General features: G+C 33.7%; 2 protein-coding genes across 2 annotated transcripts in view; both read right to left on the bottom strand.

Annotated features, from left to right (window-relative positions):
• Positions 1-2,004: 2,004 nt before the first annotated feature.
• LOC139093506 (uncharacterized) lies at positions 2,005-4,198 on the bottom strand. Its single transcript, XM_070644248.1, has 2 exons — positions 4,075-4,198; positions 2,005-2,526 (listed from the first exon to the last, which is right to left on the bottom strand). The coding sequence occupies exons 1-2, from the start codon at positions 4,163-4,165 to the stop codon at positions 2,252-2,254; spliced, it is 366 nt and encodes a 121-aa protein (XP_070500349.1). The 5' UTR covers positions 4,166-4,198; the 3' UTR covers positions 2,005-2,251.
• A 993-nt stretch (positions 4,199-5,191) lies between these two features.
• Positions 5,192-16,215, bottom strand: part of LOC139093497 (cyclic nucleotide-gated channel alpha-3-like) — a 93,360-nt gene continuing 82,336 nt past the window's right edge. Inside the window, exons 7-8 of the mRNA XM_070644235.1 lie at positions 9,217-9,384; positions 5,192-5,322 (exon numbers count right to left, since the gene is read on the bottom strand). Coding sequence (XP_070500336.1) covers positions 5,192-5,322; positions 9,217-9,384 — 299 coding nt within the window. The remainder of the gene's footprint in view (positions 5,323-9,216; positions 9,385-16,215) is intronic.

The following is a 16,215-nucleotide window of genomic DNA, read 5'->3' as shown; positions in this document are numbered from 1 at the left end:
AAAAATTGGAAAATTTTAAAAAATTTAAAATTGAAAAAGTTAAAAAATTTAAAATTTTTAGAAAATATATTTTTTAAAAAATTGAAAAATTTGAGTCAAAAATTTCAAAAACTTAAAAAATGGAAAATTTTAAAAATTAAAAAATTTAAAAAAAATAAAATTCAAATTTCCTTATTTTTTCAGAATTTCAAAGTCTTAATAAAGCCATATTAAAAATTAATCGAGGATAAAAAATTCCAATTTTATTGACTTTTTCCTCAATTTTCATTTCCTTTTCCACAAAACTTCCCCAAATTCATTCCTAAGTCATCCTCAATTAATATTCAATTTCTCACATTGCAAATTTTAATTAAAATGCTGAAAAAAGTTTTTAAAAACACCAAAAACCGAAAGCATTTAAAGCACAAAAGCCTTGATTGGATATTCACTTTTTGTCATTCTCGTTTCCTTTCTTTTCCAGCACACAAAAAAAAATTTGTAATTCTGCACTTGTTTTAAAAACAAAGTTTTTTAATTCAAAAATGCGGTTTTCTGGCTCATTTTATTTTTAATGAACACAAGTTTTGTCAAACAAAAGTTGATGGTTGACGGAATTGTGTAGAAATTGTCAACAGATTGAGAATGTTTTGTTGCCCTGGTGTTGAGAATTTATGCTGGAAATATTTGAGCAAAAATTGGAATTTTAGATTTTTTGAAGCTTGACTTTTTAAGAATTGAAAGCAATTCCGAGTGGAATAATGCAATTTGGAGCTTTTAAAGCTCTGCTGAAGCTTTTTTTAGGTCATTCAACCAATAATAAAGGAATCGTCCACTTCCAGCCTTCCTAAACGTCACAAGAAGGAGATTTCATTTAGTTCGACCCACGCCAGGGCTTCGACACTCTAGGACCACATTATTCTTCTTCTATACGCTTCGTTCCCTCCTTCCAATCAGCCCCACAACCAAAAAAACTCACAAAATCACGTCCCCCCCAAAAAATGCGCTCTAGTCACTGACAACCTTCATAACTTGCATCATCAAGAACTCACATCTTTTTTATTCTTTTCGAATATAATTGAAATTTCTTTCTTCATTAAAACTTGTTCCTTCACATTTCTCATACATGATTCTTCCTCACATCCATTTTATGGGGTTTAATTCGTTTTTTTTGTCTAATTTTCTTAGTTATTCAACAATTTTTTTTTTTCATCATTTTTAATTTACAAGTTAATGTGTATCTTTTGTGTATATCTTCCTAACAGGCAATGAGGATGCTGTCGAGAGGTTGATATACTAGACGAGGGACATAAATTAAGAAAGCTTCGCCATGTAGCATGCCTACATGTGGAGGACAAATGGCGCCCACATGGCATTCACATGGCATCCACATGGCGTCCACATGGCGGCTATATTAGGTCCATATGGCATCTATATGGGATCCACATGGCATCTATATGGGATCCACATGGCATCTAAATGGGATCCACATGGCATCTAAATGGGATCCACATGGCATCCAAATGGGATCCACATGGCATCCACATGACGTCCATATGGGCTCCTCGTGGCATCCATATGAGGTCCACATGACATTCATATGAGGTCCACATGACATTCATATGAGGTCCACATGACATTCATATGAGGTCCACATGGCGTCCATATGGAGGTCCACATGGCGTCCATATGAAGGTCCACATGGCGTCCATATGAAGGTCCACATGGAGTCCATATGGAGGTTCATATGGAGGTCCACATAGCGTCCATATGGGGTCCAACATTGGATGTCAAACGGAGGCTGCTTCCATTTGATATTAGTAAAATAGGTTTAGTAGAGCCTTAAAAGCTCCGTGGTGGAGCTCCCTTCCTTATTAATCTCGCTCCGGATAACATGAACATGTTCGTGAGCCTTGCTCAAAGCTTCCTCTGCTCTTGATAGCATGCTCATTGCCTGCTAAGGTCTGTATGTATGTGTGTATCTAAAAAAATGTCTATTTGAATTTTACCCGCGGAATGTGACAAATTTAAAAAGTTTTTTCTTTATCTCCATCTAAGCGTGTGTATATTTTTTTGCAGAATTAAGTGTCGTGGAATGTTGTGTGTTGAGAGACAGATACAGTATAGTGAGTGAGAGAGAGAGAGATAGAAAGAGAGAATTTTTCCATTTTGTTTTAAACATTTTTTGTGTTTCATCTTATGTCATACATCGTACATAAACTAAGGCGGCTAAATGTTTACTGTTGACGGACATATGGTGCTGGTCTCCAGAGTGTTATATGATACTTTCACGATTACGTTCCGTGTCTTCTTGCTCATTCTCTTGACTTGATACAGAACCGCGCGATGATGCACCGCAAATTTGCATTTCAATTTCCGCTAATCGATGCTCAACTTCCCATTGCTGTTGTGTTAGTTTCGTACTTAATGATATATTTTCTGACTCAACCGTATGGAGACGGGAACGTAATCGCTTTATCTCGTCTTCTAAAGCTTCGTGTGAACCAAGCAGTGGTGTTGCGCCTGATTCCAGATGTGTTAGGGAACCAACTACAAAAATTATTTATTTTTTTTTTATTGGATATAATTTTTTTTTTTGGGTTAAGGATATTTTTTTTTTTTTGGAGGGTAAAAAAAGAGTCGAAAGGAAATTAATGTTAAAAGTTTATTGAATAAATTTTATGGGTAAATATTTTAAATCGAATAAGTAAGGAAAACATTAAAAGTTTTTTTTTTTTTGGTTCCTATAAATTTAATAAAGTTATGTCAACGACGGCCAGGTTGGAAACTTTGTGAATAAATTCATCTTTAGGAGGAAATAAAAGGGCTCTTGAAAGTGAAGTTATTGCGTATACTTGAGGCTCAGTATTGAATGTATATGGTATACAACAATTGATAAGACCTTGACCCTATAGGCACATGACATGAAAAATTCAGAAAATAGTGCATCATGCTTTAGTGACTATCATTTTGAGTCATATTCGGCAAAATTCAATGCTTAATAGAGTCATGGTTGCATGCAACACTATTTTCTGACCTTTTCACGTCATGTCCTTTGGGTAAAATCCATATCTGCAATTTGTAGACATTGTAAATTTAGTGGCAATTAATGAGACAATTCATCAGTCTCTTGCTCAAGTTTAGATCTACAAATTAAGTGGAATCTGAACCCTCTTTTAGTGACATTTATGCCTGTACCATAGTCTACAAAGGAATGGCTGTAACTTATCGTTACTAGTGCATATGATTCAAAGAACGACAAATTTAAAATTTCTCATGCCGAGTTTCGAAACACATGATCGCTAGGGTTCGGCATTGTAATGATTAAGTCCCAAAGTACTGAATCATTTCCACTGAGCCACAATTTACCTAAAATTGAACACTACACAATGTGCAATAATTAAATACCGAAGCATGGCCACTTTAGCTTACAGTTAGATGATAAATACCTTTTAATTAATTTAATATATAGCTTAAAATGCCATCTAAAGTCATGGCACAATATTATCCAGTAGTCTGTTTTAGTAATGAACATCTTGACTCATCTTGACACTTTTGAAGCACAGCTGAATCTGAATACAAAGACGATGCACAACTCGAGGTTGAATCGAATTTTATCTGTGTCTAATTCCAGCTCTGAATACGAATATACCAGATTATAAACTTAGTAACCAAATGGTTAGGCAATGAGCTAGCATTCTGCAACCTCTTTCTATAAATATAGAGCTTGAATCCACAATGTTCAAGAGCCCTTTAATCAATTCCTCAAATTTACATGAAAAATCAACCTCAAAATTCATTAATTATCCTCAAACATAATTTAATTTTCTCTATATCACCGCAATTACCATTGTACCTTAATAATCATATCACTATGTATATCCTCATCAACAATAATTTCAAAAATTCAAAAGAAATTGCAGTCTTAATTAACAATTTGTTTAAAAATTCAATGTTAATTGCGGAGCCTCTCACCGTATGAACCCGAACAAGATGAAATTAATTATTCAAATTCACAAAATTAAACCTTAGTTCCATCCGAAACCGTAAATGAGAATCTAAAAAATTTGACTACACATTTCAATTATCAACACTTACCATTTCGACATGGCTGCGAATGAAGGCGTGATGAATGTGACGTAATTCTACTTCTTGGACGTTCTTCGGAACTATGTACAGATGGACTCATAGAGCCCGGTGAATCAGTTATTCTCGTTCTCTCCGTATTCGCATTGCTTTCACGTCGATGTGATTTCGGACTATAATGTAAATTACTACAATTGTGTGTTACGGGTATGGGTTTGGAGAAAGGAAAAGAAATGAGAATGTGAAATTAATTAATTAGTGACAGTTGGAAATAGAAAAAAAAAGGGTATGTTGGTGTCGAAATGGACATAATAAATTAATTTGAGCGCGTTTTTCGACATGATGTTTTTTTGAGGTTATGCCACAATGATCTGGAGATTCTTAATGAACCTTAAAATGACTATAATGATCACAATGGCCATAGAGACGATAGATTCCCTACTTTACACATTGCATGACCTACATGAGATATTTTAGGTTAGGTCACAAAGACTTGAGGATTCTGAATAAACATGAAAACGACTATAAACCCCACAATGACCTCAGTGACGATTCTGCACATTGCATGACGCAGGGTACACCAATAACCGCAAATACCAGAGAAAAAGCAACCAAATTTAACTTAACTTTCCCTTATCGGGTCATAAGGATCGGTAGACTGACACTCAAAGCACTAGCGGCGCCACCAGTATCAGCACTACCAGCACTACCAGCGTCAGCAACAAAATGCGCAACTGCTGCTTTTTCGCTGCTATCCTATAATATCCATTCATCACTATATATACAATTATACTGCAATTTACAAAGTTACAATTCGTGTGTGCAAGATTTCGTCTTCAGCAATATCCTTTAATACCTAGCAGTAAAAACACATTTTGTGCCCGAAACCTCAAAACCCCACCCAACACCCGAACCGAGCTTCGTAACTAAAACGATGAAATGGAAAAAGAGCTTCAAAAATTAAACACGACCTGTGATTGAACCCAGGACCTTTGGCACGTAAGGCCAACGCTCTACCATTAAGACCACTGATGCCATTTTCACCGCTTACCTAAAATCCCTTCCAATTGAGAAAAACGCGCTAAAATTAAAAATTCAACACCCAACAACTAAAATAATTAAATAATACTCACGTTTGTTGTGTAACATATGATGGTGCCACAGAAGGTAGCGGTTGCGGTGATATCCACATTTCCTCAACAGTCGTACGATCCTTTGATTCCACGAGACCTGGAGTCGATTGGCAGCGACCCATAGCAACTTAATTAAATTATATTACGAATATTTGATAAAAGATAGCGAAATTTTTATTCTTTTCAATTTTCTCCGAACTTTTTGTATTTTTTTTGTTAGGGACTTGACTCAGGGATTGAATGGAACAAGAAAATTATTCTTGTCGTGTGCTACTTTAGTTTTGGAAAAGGATTGTTTTATTTGTTGTCTGTCATGTAATTTTTTTCGGGACGAATAACTTTATTTCAACAAGAAAACAGCCAAAAAAAAGAGAAACTAAGGATCGGGAAAAAAGTTTCTCGTTGTGCATGTACAAAGGTATGGTCTCTTGAGACACAAACAAGCAAAACATTTAAGGAACGGAAATAAAGTCGAACAAATTATATAAATCAGATAACAATAAAAGAAAAATTCATGCTGTATTTACATTGAACATTGAGTGGAACTTGTGTATGTGCACAGTTGTTTGAGTTTAAGGTCAGGAAATAGAAAAATGTAATAAGGAACATTAGATATAAGTGCATAGATTCGAAATTATAATAAATAATATTAAATTACAGTAATTTTGATTTACTTAGTCAGGGATCTGCATGATGCTCGGGACTGCAATATATTAAGATAGTTTATGGTCTTTCAGTTAAAGTTTTTATAGTAAAAAGTGTCAAGTAGACAAAAATGGGTGAACAAAAATGACGTCTAGTCTACTAAAATTGGGATATGGTACACCAGAAAGGTAGAAAGTTTTCCTGAATTCCCCGAAGTGTCGGTTTTGGAGAGTTTTATGGAACCGAGACTACAAGGTACGGTTTGCTCAACCAATTCTCAAGACCGAGAACACCCAGAGACTTCCCGAAAAGTATCGGCTTTAGTTTTAGCATCATTAACCTTTATTACAAGGTTGTTCTTGTACAAATCTCGAAACTGAGACTGAATAGTCCTGATCTTAGTCTTAAGAAACCTTAATAGACATTTCAACTTATATAATTAATCTAAAAGCCATACTTTATGGCCGTGGTGAGCAACCTGAGCAGATTTGAATAGCAAAAGTTGATCAAATTCTAATTTTGTGCTCTTTTTTGAGCATTTGATCAATTTTTAAGGTAGTGATGTGCTAAATCACTAAACAGATTGGCACCAGTAGTTTAAAGGATCCTGGAATTTATACGACATAGAATTGACCAAAAATCTGACCAAAGAGCGACTTGACTCTAGTCAGGAATTGGACTACATCAAATCTAGGCTGATGTTAGAGTCACGCTATCATGTTACCAAATTTTCGGTCAATTCTGCGTCTGTGCCTTTCAGTCCTCTACTAATAAAATTGTTTTGAATCGCAAAATTTTGACTACAACGATCAAATTCCGAAACAGAGAAGGATTATGCTCACAAAATTGAAAATGTTCAGTTATATTGATAGCCTAGCCCTAGCTGAGTAAGCTCATAAAAGCATGCTCTTTGACCGTCAGAGAATGCGTTTATTTAGATAAGCATGCTTATTATCTGTTTGGAATTATTCTCAAAATAAGCAGGCGTCGACTGAGGGATGCCATGGATAACATTTGAACTTTACGGCCAGCGAAGTAAGTAAGTAAGTAAGCCAAAAGCAATTGCTCCCTAATATGCCATTGACTTAAAATTGTCTAATCTTCTTCTGATGGACATCATCCATGACCAACCCCATACAGGATGTGTAAATAATTTCCAAAAATCCCAAATCAATAAATTTATTTTAATAATCCCTTTTAAATTCTCAACAAAAAAACTAAGCAATAATCCCCAAAATGATGTGAAAATATTATAAATTCATTTACATCCATTAAAAAAGCTACAGAAAACCATAACAAGAAAATAACTTAAATTACTCTGTTTCAGCAAAAATAAAAAAAAAGAAGGGAAATGTTCTGGAAAATTCTCAAGAGACCCACAAACCATTAGAATGGATAATCTCTAGAGTTTGCCAACAGGATTATATTGCATTTGAAAGTAGGACAAAGTTTTAAGTGGTTTGAATTTTAATGATTAGGTAATTGAGTTTTAGTGCCAGGTATTATTGTCGGAATGATTATTATTTAGTATGTCATTTGTAAAGAATTTTGGATCTTTAAATTGAAATTTTCTTGTTATTTTCTTAGGTTGGTGTCTTTGGGTACCTTAGAGATACCAGAATTTTATCTATGTCCGAGTTACATGCTCTAATTTACTTGCTGGTTAATGTATAATTGGTGAATTATTGTGAAAATTCCTAAAAGGCACAGGGCATGTAAAATACAGAACATACTGTCTTTAGGTCAACGTGACTCTCGAATTTACAAAGTCCAATTCCATTCTAGATTCACGCTGACCTGTAGACATAATAATTCGCTTTTTCAAAATCTTGTGCATTTTGAGATTGTTTTAAATCCTTTGCACTTGGAATTGACAATTAACAAAGGAAACTAGCGATAGAGCCAGTTTAAGTCGTCAACTGAGAGAGGCCATGGATCTCAGTTGATCTGTACGGTCAGCAAAGGAAGTACTAAGTTAGACTAGTGACTGCTCTACCAAATGAGGGAGTTCACTTATACACCAAACTTCAACTACTAAATAATTCATCAAGATATCCAAATTCATTAGTTTTTAAAAACCTTCTCAATAGTTTCAAGCATTTATCTCATTATAAATTCAGTCCTTAACACAACCAATTGCATACCTTAATACATTTTCAAATAAAACTTTTATGTTTTCCCTCCTTTTAAAAATGATGAAATATTAATTCTCTATTGGCACACCCTGGAGGACATCCCAAACAAATAACAAAGAATACAAAAAATATTCACCATAGTCCTTAAACAAACGGGCATGACAGAAACGAGCATGAGAGGAAAGTTTTTATATAATTTTTTTCATAGTTCAGCACAAAAATGAGAGGAGAATGTGTAAATTGGGGGCTGTTCAGATGTTAGGTAACGAACGGTCTTAGGGGTGTCAAAAATTCAAAATTTGAGGGGATTTGAGATTCTTCATTTAGAGCAGTTGTGGGCAACCTTTTTTTTTGCGGAATAGCTTGGTAAACCTCATCATAAGCTGCACATGTCATATGGTTCATGGCTTTTTCAGCCATTTTTGGCCAAGGATCAGACACTCCAAAATTACAGTACTGTACTTACTGAACTTGTTGAATTTATATGTAAGTACAGTAACGTTCAGTAACGTACAGTAACGTACAGTAATTACAATACTATACATTGGAGTGTCTGACCCTTGAAATTAGTACATTAGGGAAAATTAGGCACTATAGGGCACATTAGGGCACTATAGGGCACATTAGGGCAGTATAGTGCACATTAGGGCACTATAGAGCATATTTGGGTACTTTAGGGCACATTAGGGCACATTAGGACACATTAGGGCACTATAAGGCACATTAGGCACATTATGTGCACATTAGGGCACTAAAGGGCACATTAAAGCACTATAGGGCTCATTAGTGCACTATGAGCTCATTAGGGCACTATAGTGCACAATAGAGCACATTAGTGCACATTAAAGTACATTGGTGTGCCGCCGCACTTAGGTTACCCACCACTGCTATAGAGGAAGGAGAGAGGTGTCAATAAGTCAAATCCTCAAGTTACATAACAAGTGAACAGACCCCAAAGAGGAGAAAAGAAAAGAAAGAAATTGAAAGGAGTAAAAGTGTTTCTTAAAATTTTGATATTTTTTCGCATCCAACAAGCACAAAAAGAAAAAAAAAACTTAGTCAAGGCAAATAAAAGTTTGTCCGTAACTTTATGGAAGTGTAATTTTTTTTTATTCTTGCTGCTGTTGATGTTATTGTTATTGTAATATTTTTTTCTCAGAAATTGGGTTATAGGAGTAGATTCATTTTTTTGGAGAATAGCATAGAAAGGGACCAGATACATAAAATAAACTTTTACTCACCTTTTTCAAGCGGTGCCTTCTTATATTTTTCTAATCGCTTTACAGCAATTGCCTCAAGTCGCACTCGTGCTGCTGGATATTCTTTTAATACATCCCACATGTCCTTCTTGCTCAATACGAATAGGTCACTGTAACCTACGGAACGAACACTTGCGGTACGACGATTGCCTTTACATTTTTTTTTTTGGATTCATCGATGGATTTGGAAAGCAATTTTTTTTTTGGTTGTTATTGTGAGAGAAAATAATGAAAACTTTTTGTTAGTAAAAATATAAATATAAATTTTAATTAGTTTTTATCAATTTTTGGCAGCACAAAAAGTGCCGCCACATAAAGAGAAGATAAACAACTGAATTTTATTATATTCTGGAATATATTCTTGTATTTCAGTGTTGTTAACATGGATAGTTGGGTGATAGTCATGTTCAAATGTATTAATAGAGATTCTCGAATAGCACAAGTCGGTTAATCTACCAAAAATCCGGTACCAGACCAGAGGAACTCGAGCATGATGCTGAATTCAAATCGTATTCGGCACCAGGTAAAGGTCACGTCGATTTTGATTAAATAACCGAGTTGTGCTACTCGAGAGTTGCTTCAAATATGGCATAATGTCATATTGAGGTTTATTGAGGTATTGACCAATTTGCTGCACCACACTTAGTTGGAATCTGCATGGGAAAAAACGACCTGAATCTCCAAAAGCTACTTAACAAAAAGCAGTAATTAAAAATTGTCAGCTAAATATTCGGACAGACAATTTTTACAAACTGAGTGACAGAGTCAGTAAACGGAGTCAAATGAAAAGCCTTTTGTTGTAGCCAAGGCTCCACGTGGGAGCTTGCTTACAGTAAATAAGTCAGGTTTTAACATATTAGATATTGTCTTGTCCTCTGATAATTAATGAGTTTCAGGGTCAATAGCGTATAAGAATTTTGATACCGGCATTCGATACCGATGCCGGAAACCCTAGTGAGGTAGCGTAATAAGATGTGAAGGTGCTCCTTTTCTCAGATTTTTCAACAACTATCCTGATTGATCGAGATTATGGCATTATCCTAACAGACAGACAGATACCGTATTTCTGTATCATAAAAGCACATTCTTTGCCTGTTAGAATAAAGTGCGTATAGTTTTGATCGGTTTTCGGTTCTTCTGGAAGCAAAATTGCTACATTCCCAAATTTCATCTGACCAAGTCTTTTACCAAGTTAACAACACTGAATACTGAATCATCATATAAGTGAGAAAGATTTATACTATAATAGAGTGAGTGAGAGAGAGAGAATGGGTAAAGCGGAATCAATTTTTTATTCATGCAATAGGATGGATTAATATTAAATAAATGGAAAATTGCCAATTTTTAATATCATGGTATCGAGCTTATTTTTCTATCATTCATGTTCTTTAAATAAAGGAATCAAGTTTATATTTTTTTGTTGGTTTTTTTGTCTTTTAATGCAGTTTTTTTTAGTTTTTCTTTAGTTCCTCGAATGAATGAAAAAGTTTCTCATTGCACTTTTAGCAATTTTACAAAAAGTTTGACATGAGCTTTTTTGTCAAAAAGTATTTAGACAGACGTATAGTATTGCAAGTCGTTGCCGTTTTTTTTTTTTTTTTTTGGGGCCAATTTTAAAAACTTTAATTTGGCAAGCTTATAATTTTTTTTGGGGTGAATTGGGGATTATTTTAAAGTTTGACATTTGAATTTGCAATGTGAGCTGTTGACGATAAATTTGGAACTGAAAGTTCTGTTTCTAGTTATGAAGCTCGGTTCGTGTGTTGGGTGGAGTTTTGAGGTCTTTGGCACACAATGTGTCTCCACTGCTAGGTATACAAGGATATACTAGTATTTGGATGACTTTCATTACGAAATCTTGCGCACACGAATTGTAACTAGGTACATTGCAGGGTACATCAGGTCTTATGACGTACTCGTGTCTTTGCAATGTGCAGAGCTTGCAAGTGGTTCGGATCCCACTATAAACTGTAGGTCTAAAGGGTGTGGTACAACAGATTTAAAATCGCAGTGCCTCCAGCTCATAAGGCTGGGCCCTTCAGTCATTATATATATCTGTTTCAATTGACTTTTTCTTGAAACTTTATCGGTCGATTTTAGTTAGCAGCTTCTTGGAAATGTCTCAAGCATTTTAAGAGCTAATATGTTACTGATTTTCGGTTATAAAAGTGTAAAGACGTGAAAATTTCCTCAATAAGCTTTCGTGGTACAGAAAGGCCAACGCGTGCCTTAAAAACGCTCTCTTTGCCTGTTAGATTCAGTTAGATTTCATTCATTCATGAAAGTTGATTGATTTATAGTCTAATTTAGTAGATTAGCTTCAATTATTGCTGATTATTCTTCAATAATTTAGGATTCTTGATGTTTCGGTTTGGCAGAATTTTCGGGACCGAGATCAAGGTCGAGAATTAAAGAGAAATTCTTCAACTTTTGAGTCTTGACAATTCTTGGAATCGAAACTCGAAAAGTCTTGGCCTCGCTCTCTAGAACATTCATCAATAACATAGAAACAAAATGTCCAAATATGAGACAATTCAAGTTATGTCAACTTATTCTACAAAGATTAAATAGCATGTCTTTGAATCATCTTAAGACTCTCGAGATATATTGAAAAAATGAAGTAGATGATCCAATTTTGAGGATAATCCACTAAAATGAAATTGACCTTATAAATTTTAAGAGTTCTTTAGAGTCTTAAATTGTTCTTAAAACTCAGAAAAGGTTCTTAAAATTCTGGTTGAGTATTTCATGGACAATAAAGAGTTGTATTAGATACTTGCGAATCTAGAAGTATCCGAAAACGTCTTTAAGGATACTTAATATGAACAAAGAGATATAAATTGTCTAGTATAGTTACTTATTAAATTCTTGTAACTTGCAAAAAATTTCAGAATTTCAAAATTGCCTTCTTTAAGGTCGTTCACTTGTTACGTTCGCTTTTTGGCAACATGACGTAAGACGGTATTGAAGGAATGCCAATTAGATGTGAAAACTGAGAATTTGTCCAATCTTCGGGATTCGACCAGCAATAGAGACATATGGAAGGCATTTCGAAGCAACCAAGGCTCCTAATCTAGGCTTTTATGGGATGAGAAGAGAGATTTATGGTTTCATAAAATTTGAAATATGCCCGAAGAACACAAATGAAGAAGCCTTCGCCTTCGAGCTTTTAAGACTCTTAAACGGAGTTTGTAAGACTCCGCCAAACCTCTTTTATTAACACAAAATGGAGGCCTCCTCGGTGTTGCATCTAAATTGCAGCCATTTGATTATTTAGCGAAGCCTTAAAAGCTCCATGAAAGAGACTACTTAGTGAATGCCGCTCGGAGTGAGTAGAGGGGTGCCAGCTAAAGAAGTTAATAAAAAATATAGGATGTCATTCGTAAATGACCCCCAAAAACTATTTTTTCACTTACTCTCGCACTTGCAAAATTCAGGCTTCATCAACCTCATCACAAAAAAATTTTATAAAATTCTAAAATGCCTTGAGAAACCTTCATTCAATCGATATTATTTCGCATAAATTATTTAAAATTGTTGTTAATATAAAATTCATTTTTTTAAATTTTTAAACAGAGGAGGATATAGAAAAATTTAAAGGATGTAAAAAAAAGTTATTCAATTTATTTTCAAGATGCAAAGAATTTTTCATTTCATTTTAAAAAAAGCCATAAAAATGCACTTAAGGGGGAAAATTCTTGATAGCTAAATTAAGTATAAAAAAAATTTCTATTTTATTTCTTTGCAGTTTACTGGATCTGACAAGGAAATATTGTACAATTGCTATATATGGTAATGGTTTAAAAAAAATTGTATACCGCATGCTTAAAAACCTCTCCACATTATACTTTATTTTTTATTGGGTCATATTAGAGTTCTATATATATATATATCTAGATATTATACACACCGAAAGCAAATAAAGGAAAAGGAATTGAAATCGGAAATATAAAAGAGAAATCGAGCAATGAAGGAGAATAAAAGGATTTTCTTTTCTTTTCTTTTTCTTTATAGGACGAAGAATGGAACTAGTAAACAACTGTCGTTTGTTCATTTTTATGATCAATCTATTGAAGCGCATTTGTTTCCGATCAGCAATTAGGATGAACAATAGAATTATTGAAAGATTCAATGACTCAGGTAATTCGTCAATCAGTTAGCCACCTGTAGATATCAAATTGAAGAAATGTATCTTATTTATATAGGAAATACACGAGCAAGCGATTGAGTCAGTTTTATTCGACATCTCATGGAAGGCATGGATCACAATTGATCTCTACGATCAGCGAAACAAGTAGGTAAGCAAAAAGGAGGCTATCTCGAGTTAACAAAAAACGATTAAACTAATCATTAACCGAGCATTAACTTGCCATTTACTGGCTCTAAGATTCATCAAAAATTACAGACCTACTTAAAATGGGTTCTTTACCGAACCCTAATTATATGTGTTGAACAAACCAGGTTATTTCTATCATATCTTGTCTATTTGACTTTTAATCTACAATTGCTTTTGCGTGATTAACATTTAACCCTTCTGTTTGTCCTGCGCCCGTATCCCATTATTTATCCTATACCCTATACTTCTGTCTTCTTATCCTATGTATCTTACTACAAAAAGCCTACTACGAAAAGCGTACTGTATAATTGATCGTAGACTGACCTGCACACTTATTTGATTATACTCCAAATCCCATTATCTTATCGCTTTATAGTGTATATCGGTTTGCTCCTGAGTGGACAAAGATACGATAGAACTAGACAACAAGTAGACATTAACTTGCTCTTAACTAGGATTCGTTCAAAACTGCAGATCAGAAACGAAATCCTGCAGTCTTTAAGGAACTATAAATTACAGCCCAAAACTGAAGGGCTTATGGATCTTAAACGCTAAAAATCCACACCAACAGGCTGTTTTTGGCCAAATCCTAGATGTAACGTTTTTTTTGTCGACTCAGAAATGCTGTAAGCATTGTTGCAATTACTTGTGATATTGTTAACACTTTTTGTACTGATTGAAAGATCGATCTTTGGCAGGAATCGAACACACGCCCTTAACAAAAGAGTGATACAGATATCCGGTCTGTTGCCTAGCCTCTAGGTCACAGAGACCACAGAGACTTTAGTTTCGCTTTGGCAGATTCGCCAAAATATTGGTCAATACCCCAGATTCCACTCCACCCCGCCAACACAATCGCTAAACCCAAAGTGAATCAAATAAGCGCATCATTTAAATAGAAAACAAAAGTTCTCACTAAGAAAAAAAAAGGGAAGATGGTAAAAGTACACGTAGAATTATTGACATTTAAAGCTCATACATTAAGAATACTTTATAATAATGGAAAATTTATTATTTCAACTTCGTATGTGTGTATATGTGTATATATATATCTCACGACTCAATAGTATATATAGAAATGGTTAAAAAAAGGGAAAGGAAAGGAAAAGTGAGAAGAAAAAAAAATGTATAATTAATTAAAAAGTTTCCTTCCAGAGACTTTATGCGCTACGATCTAATTTATTGTAGAGTTAAAAAAAATTGGAAAAATTATAGAGAGCGAAAAATGGAAGAAGAAGATAAAATAATAGGAGAGGTGTGAGAAAAAGGGTATCCGATAGAAATAAAATACTTGATTTACGAGCCAACAAAAGGATGCGAATAATTTTTTTAAGTTTAAAATAAAGGTGTGAAAAGATTCAAGTTTATATATTTTTTTGTCTTGCTATTTTAGCACTTTCTGTATTTTTGAGAGCTATATAACACGTAATCGTCCCCTTTAATTTTCAACGTCTGAATCTTTAATATGGGATTCTACTTTAATGTTGAGAATCGTAAAATGAACAACTTTATGGTCATTGATGGAGTTGATGTTGAGATTTGATAGATTTTGGTAGTTAAAATCTCTGATTTTTATGGATACTTAAGGTATTAAATGTAGTTTTAGAAGGATTTGAGTTATTTTGCATTGACATAGAAATTAGTTGTATTGTTTGAAAGATATACTTAATTAAATTACGTTTTAAATAAAGATTCGTAAGTTTTACATATTAAAATATGTACGCTAATGAATTTACATATTAAAAAATGTACTATGAAGTTTTACACACGAAAATACGTGCGTTAAATATTTTACATATCAAAAAATGTACGTCAAATACGTACGCAAAATTTTTACATGTCGAATTACTAACTTAAAAAGTTTACGCCAAGGTTAAAAATGTACTTGAAAATAATACATATCAAAATATGTACACCAATTTTTTACATATCAAAATACGTACGTAAATATTTTACATATGAAAATGCGTACATTAGAATATTACATATCATAAAACGTACGTAAAGCTTCGCAATTCAAAATACGTACGTTGAAAACTCAAATTTCCGAATAATTCTAATGATTTAAATTTAATATGTGAAAATACGTTCGGTACACAATTTACACATCAAAATAAATACCTCAATTTTGTCTCAATTTCTTACACATCATCGTACTTTGATGTCAATATTTTTCAAATAAAAACTCATTTTTATGCACCATTCCTACCCAATAAAAAATAAAAAAATTTTTACACCCTCCCATAACTCATAAGTCTTTCAACAATTTCCACAACCACTTTATTTCTATGTCAATGCATTTGAGACACACATTTTAGGTCACAATCATCTTCTTCTTTAAACATTGTTGCATTTATATTAAAAAATTCTTAGAATAATTGGCAACGTCAATGAATCATAAAAGTCATAAAACATTCTCGTATAAAATTGAATTAATTCAAGTGGTTGACATAAAAAAATTTATTTTATTTTTGCTCTCTTTTGTCATAATATTTTCAGATTCCTGTAGATTTTTAACAAAAGTCTTTATTCCAGAGAGGTAGCCAGAGGCCCAAAGGGACTCAACCGTTTCTTTTTTGAATTTTTTAAAAAAGCAAACAAAAATTTTAAAAATTAAAAAACGTTACAAAATAATCGGCTATCCA

This window comes from Chironomus tepperi, unplaced genomic scaffold (genome assembly GCF_022539635.2).
Source record: "Chironomus tepperi strain 1889 unplaced genomic scaffold, CSIRO-AGI_Ctep_v1 contig_19, whole genome shotgun sequence".
NCBI lineage: Eukaryota > Metazoa > Arthropoda > Insecta > Diptera > Chironomidae > Chironomus > Chironomus tepperi.
The sequence above is the reverse complement of the archived record's forward strand: the minus strand, read 5'-3'. Positions and strand labels throughout refer to the sequence as shown.

What these genes read in the sequence shown, in the direction of transcription:
- LOC139093506 (XM_070644248.1), bottom strand. Translation starts at nt 4,165, where the DNA reads ATGAGTCCATCTGTACATAGTTCCGAAGAACGTCCAAGAAGTAGAATT. An exon ending in TTCGCAGCCATGTCGAAATG is followed by an intron (nt 2,527 to 4,074) that starts GTAAGTGTTGAT and finishes TAATTTTTGTAG; the next exon opens with TTGGTTCCCTAACACATCTG.